The 5,833-nt window shown below is 39.3% G+C and overlaps 1 protein-coding gene across 1 annotated transcript; it reads left to right on the forward strand.

Moving 5' to 3' along the window:
- Positions 1-304: 304 nt before the first annotated feature.
- LOC104950737 (myosin-7B-like) lies at positions 305-5,573 on the forward strand. The gene is made up of 14 exons (XM_010777298.1): positions 305-404; positions 509-612; positions 968-1,111; positions 1,235-1,391; positions 1,902-1,929; positions 2,060-2,153; positions 2,247-2,339; positions 2,428-2,491; positions 2,703-2,801; positions 2,948-3,051; positions 4,037-4,175; positions 4,630-4,748; positions 4,857-5,006; positions 5,451-5,573. The coding sequence occupies exons 1-14, from the start codon at positions 305-307 to the stop codon at positions 5,571-5,573; spliced, it is 1,518 nt and encodes a 505-aa protein (XP_010775600.1).
- The last annotated feature ends 260 nt before the right edge of the window (positions 5,574-5,833 follow it).

The following is a 5,833-nucleotide window of genomic DNA, read 5'->3' on the forward strand; positions in this document are numbered from 1 at the left end:
ACAACTAAGTCAATGTTTCTGTTTAGTTGAACCAATTGATGATACGCTCCTACTAGACTCCTGGTACTAGGATGGGATAAAAGCAGAGAACACATTTCACTGTGTGTGCTGTGTGCTCTGCACGTGTGACCATTAAAGAGGGTTTCATCCCTCCCAATATATATATAAAGCTTGTGGTAGATAGTTGTGGTGTGCCCTATTTTCTTGTTTCTTAGCATGCACTTTGGTCCTATTTTTAAAACGGTGCAAAATGTTACACAAGGCACCTTTAAAGTACACTGCTTACATGTTGTGTTGTCTTCAGATGTCTCGGTTCCTGGATTTGGCGGAGTTTGGAGAAGCTGCTCTCTACCTTCGTCTCACCAACTTAGAGCATCTGGCTGCTAAAGCCCAAGCTTATGATGGTATGTGTACATTCGTTTATACCTCTATCTTTGTGTATCCATATAATATATGTGTTGCATATGCTGAGCAATGAAAACAAAAAACGGTATTTGTCATTTTCCAGGTACGAAGCGTAGTTGGCTGCCTGATGATGTGGAAGCGTACGTGGAGGTGGAGATCAAAGAGCTGAATGGAGACAAATCCACTGTGGAGACAAAGGACGGACGGGTCAGTTAGACAATTACTGGTGTCATTTACCCATAAGACTGTTTTTCAATGACATTTCAATTCCTTATTTCGTTTATAAGTTATACCAGTACCAGTACCAGTTTGGTTTGAACCATCCATTCACTTTACATTCCTAATCTGACTTTACTAATTGTTTACATGCTTAGAACACCAATACTAGAATTTTGTGTCAAAGAAGAAGTCATATTAAGATCTTTGACACAAAATAAGACCTGTCGCGTCAATATTTTTGATGTAAATGTACCAATTGGGACATAAACAGATCTCTTGGATCTCTGTAGCGCTGTTACTCTGATGAACATTTAAAACTCTGTTAAATGTGTTTATGTTTTAGTTTCTGGTGGTAAAAGAAGACGCCCTCCAGCCAACGAACCCTCCGAAGTTTGACATGATGGAGGACATGGCCATGTTGACTCACCTGAACGAAGCGTCTGTGCTGTTCAACATGAGGAGGAGATACAGCATGTGGATGGTCTACGTTAGTACTATTATGAATACACACAAAACACCACAGGGATTAGCGCAAACTACTCTCATGTTTATCAAAATGTTTTCTTCCCATCCTCTCTTCATCTCTCATTTCTCACCGTCTTTGTTCCAGACGTACTCCGGTCTGTTCTGTGTGGCGGTCAATCCGTACAAATGGCTGCCAGTCTACTCCACTCAGGTGATCGCAGCGTATAAAGGGAGGCGTCGTCTTGAAACACCGCCACACATCTACGCCGTCGCTGACAACGCCTACACCGACCTGCTGAAGAGTGAGTGTCCTGTGACCTCTGACCTCTAACATTAACCTGCTATCAGTATTTCATTAATCAACTGTCCTGGTGAGATATAGGCTAACTTGCCTTACACCCCATTGTTAGTGTTTCTACTGTTAGATACTTTGGCACTATTCAAATGTCCAAGTTGTTTCATAGAGTTCATTCATTCATTTCTATTGCCAAATTGTAAAACTTATTTTAATTCCAGGCTAACTAGAATTAAAACTAGTTTGTCAATGCAACTCAAAATCCATGATATCACTGTTACATTTGAGTTTATGTAAAGTACTGTGGTATCAATTGAGTACAAATGAAACTCTCTCCAAGACAGAAAACATGCATCACCTAAATTGTAAAAATGTTAAATACAGAGCTAGATGTCTGCTCCTCTGGTCCTAAGTCTCCTAAGATGGCTGAACTAAAAAACAACACTTTAAAGTTTTTTGAACCTTTCAGTAATAACAATATTTTCAGCTACTCATCTTTCTAAATGTTACTCCACAGATCGTGAGAACCAGTCGATGTTGATCACGTAAGTATAGGCATTTTTTTGCAACAAATGCAACGTCATAAAATCAAAATATAAACCACACAACATAAAGAAAACCTTAATCAGCGTTGTGTTGTTATTTGATCTGACTCTTGTTGCTTCCTCCTGTCAGTGGTGAATCAGGCGCAGGGAAAACAGTCAACACCAAGAGGGTGATTCAGTACTTTGCCATCGTTGCTGCTCTGGGAGAAAATCTGAAAAAAGGAGTAGGTCAACTTTATCTGTAAACTAATGTTATTTTAAAAGATGTAATGTGTCTCATAAGTGCAGTGTATAAGCTTCTCTCTCTGTGTGTCTAGGGGTCTTTAGAGGACCAGATCATTGAAGCTAATCCCGCCATGGAGTCGTTCGGTAACGCCAAAACCATCCGCAACGACAACTCCTCTCGCTTTGTGAGTTTCAAATCTTAAAGGCCGAGGCTGAAGCTGAGGGGGACGTGTTGTGTGACAAAGACTTGGTTTCTGTGTTTGTGCGTCTCAGGGAAAGTTCATCAGAATTCATTTTGGACCGACGGGAAAGCTGGCATCTGCTGACATCAACATCTGTGAGTAGGATTTGTCAGATTCCCTACAACTGTCCTTGCTTGCTTGAAATTTGAAGTCTGATAATGAAAGTATTTACATTTAGTCAGCACACTTTAAGCTGTGTTTGCCATTATACCTTAGAAAAGTTATTCCATTATTCTTTTTACTTGTATTCAATAGTAGCGTGGCACAGTCCACTTGAGTAAGTGTATTTATGTGTGTGTTCGTTAGATCTTCTGGAAAAGTCCAGAGTTGTGTTCCAGCAGTCAGAAGAGAGAAGCTACCACATCTACTACCAGATCCTGTCCAATCGGAAACCAGAACTAATAGGTAAAGATTCACATCAATCAATATCAGTGCATGTATCCAATATATGTCTTACACTATGCATGATAACCTGTCTACTCTCTGCTTATCTGCATAGCTAAGAGCTATTATTCAATGCTAGATAATAATTTGTCTGTCCTGTGTTTCAGACATGCTGCTGGTGACCACGAACGCCCACGATTACCACTTCTGCTCCCAGGGTGTGACCACAGTAGAAGGCATTGACGATGGAGAGGAGCTGAAACTCACTGATGTAAGAAACACACTCAGGAACTCGTGAAAAACACACACACACACACACACACACACACACACACACACACACACACACACACACACACACACACACAAATCCTTTACTCAAGTAGAAGTACATACAGATACTCGTGTTTAAAAATACTCTGGTGAAAGTAGAAGTACTGACTAAACTTCTTTACTCAAGTCAAAGTAAAGAGGGCTTTGAAATGTACTTCAGTAAAAAGTACCCATAACTACCATCTGTTTTAAAGAGTACCTGACCTCCCTTTATATTTATAGAACAATAATGTCATTGTTAGCTAATGAATGTTTCCATGCTGAACAACGGCAACATGACAACGTTTTCATTGGTCCCTCTTCTTTAGAGAAGACCAGGAAATTATGGATACACGGATCGTGTTCAAATCAATAGGCACGCAATGACTCTAAATAATAATGATCACGCCACCAAACACACATTCAAACTAAAGGAACCAGCCTGTTTGGAAAATGTAAGAAGTAGAAAGTACAGGTATTTGTGTTAAAAATGTAAGAAGTAGAAAGTACAGGTATTTGTGTTCAAAATGTAAGAAGTAGAAAGTACAGGTATTTGTGTTAAAAATGTGAGAAGTAGAAAGTACAGGTATTTGTGTTCAACATGTAAGAAGTAGAAAGTACAGGTATTTGTGTTCAACATGTAAGAAGTAGAAAGTACAGGTATTTGGGTTCAAAATGTAAGAAGTAGAAAGTACAGGTATTTGGGTTCAAAATGTAAGAAGTAGAAAGTACAGGTATTTGGGTTCAAAATGTAAGAAGTAGAAAGTACAGGTATTTGGGTTCAAAATGTAAGAAGTAAATGTAAAAAGTCATCAGAAAAATACTGTAAGTAGTGGAGCAAAGTACTGATACCAGAACAATTTACTTAAGTACACTAGTGAAGTATTGGTACTCCACTACTTCCCACCTCTGCTGTTCTCTACTATAACCTCATGTGTGTGTAGCACGCCATGGACACGCTGGGTTTCACTCCGGAGGAGAAGTACGGCTGCTATAAGACCGTTGGAGCCATCATGCACTTTGGAAACATGAAGTTCAAGAAGAGGCCGAGAGAGGAGCAGGCCGATGCCGACGGCACCGAGAGTAAGACACACGTTCACACATTGTGAATATCAGATATAACTCCAGCTAATGCTTAGTAAAGTATGAAAACCTGTCATTTTCACAAAGATACAACAATCATTTTGTGACAGAGAAAGCAGATATATAACAAGGCAAAGTATCTTTGTTTATAAAGTACATTTCGAATTAAGTAAACTAAATGATTACAAAGAAAGCATAAGAATAACATTTAAAAACAATAAGCAATACAAGTTCAAATGTGCTCTGGATCTTTGCGTGGCCAGATATTGGAGGAATTTGTAACAGTTAAGTTATATTTAGACTCAGATATAGACAGATATCCATTTCAAATGATTAGAAACCTGTTACTGATTTCAAGGCAAGCCAATTATTTGCTTTTTGATACGTTTCATTTATGCATTAATGGGTACTAATGGCAGATGAGATGATATGTGTGTGTTGTGTGTGTGTTAAGGTGTGGATAAAGCAGCCTATCTGATGGGCATCAGCTCTGCGGAGCTGCTGAAAGGCCTGCTGAACCCCCGCGTCAAAGTTGGACACGAGTACATCGTTAAAGGGCAGACTGTAGAACAGGTATCAATCAAATAATACGTCTATTGTGTCTCTTCTGTACTATATTAATAGGTATTGGTATTTTTTTTTTTTCTATCATTGACTTTTCTCATTGCTTTTTCTGTGTAGGTCTACTATGCAGTGGCAGCCCTAGCCAAAGCCACCTATGACCGTATGTTTAAGTGGTTGGTGGGGCGCATTAACATGTCCTTATACACCGCTCTGCCTCGCCAGTACTTCATCGGAGTTCTCGACATCGCCGGCTTTGAGATCTTTGAGGTAAAGAGGAGAGAGTGACACATAGATCTAGTCAAGATCCAACAATTGTGTCTACCTGCCTCGAGTCTTTGTGCTTTGCTAAACATATCCTGGACCTATCTCTGTAGAATAGTTGCATCGATCCAACTAAGAGATTCATCCATTTTTAACTTGGTAGTTTATCAAGTTTAGCATTGTTGCTCAGTTAGCTTCAGTGACCTTCCCAGGAAGATAACTTAAGCCTGGGTCAAAAATTAGATAAAGAAAACCAATACATAAAAAAATAGATCTGTTAAAACCATTTTCTGCAGTTTTCTTTTGTATCGGGTTAGGGTTAACTGAACATTTTCTGAATGGGGAAGTTGGGGTTTCTTGGACATCTGCTTTAAATATTTATAAGATCTCTGCTTTATCTCTTTCTGCCTGTGATACAAAGCCACATAACTGTTGTCTCTGTTTCTGCAGTTCAATAACTTTGAGCAGCTGTGTATCAACTACACCAACGAGAAGCTGCAGCAGTATTTCAACCACCACATGTTCATCATGGAGCAGGAGGAGTACAAGATGGAGGGCATCGAGTGGACCTGAGTGATCGAGAGGAAGACGAGGAGTTAGTCAGAGCGGCGAGAGATGCGTGGTTGTGTTGATTCCCTTCAAGGGTTCCGAGACAGGAACCTCGGATAGGTAAAGTCCTAAATGTACGGGGGGTAATCGATGTAAAATTCTATTAGTTGTAAAAAGAATATATATAATAACGCCTACAAAATTTCAAATGTATTCTGACTCAATCCAGGTTTTAATTCGTTAGTAGATTAAAACGTCTCAAGTTTGTATTATTATAATATTTC

Source organism: Notothenia coriiceps, unplaced genomic scaffold (assembly GCF_000735185.1).
Source record: "Notothenia coriiceps isolate Sejong01 unplaced genomic scaffold, NC01 NC01_scaffold00017982, whole genome shotgun sequence".
Lineage (NCBI taxonomy): Eukaryota > Metazoa > Chordata > Actinopteri > Perciformes > Nototheniidae > Notothenia > Notothenia coriiceps.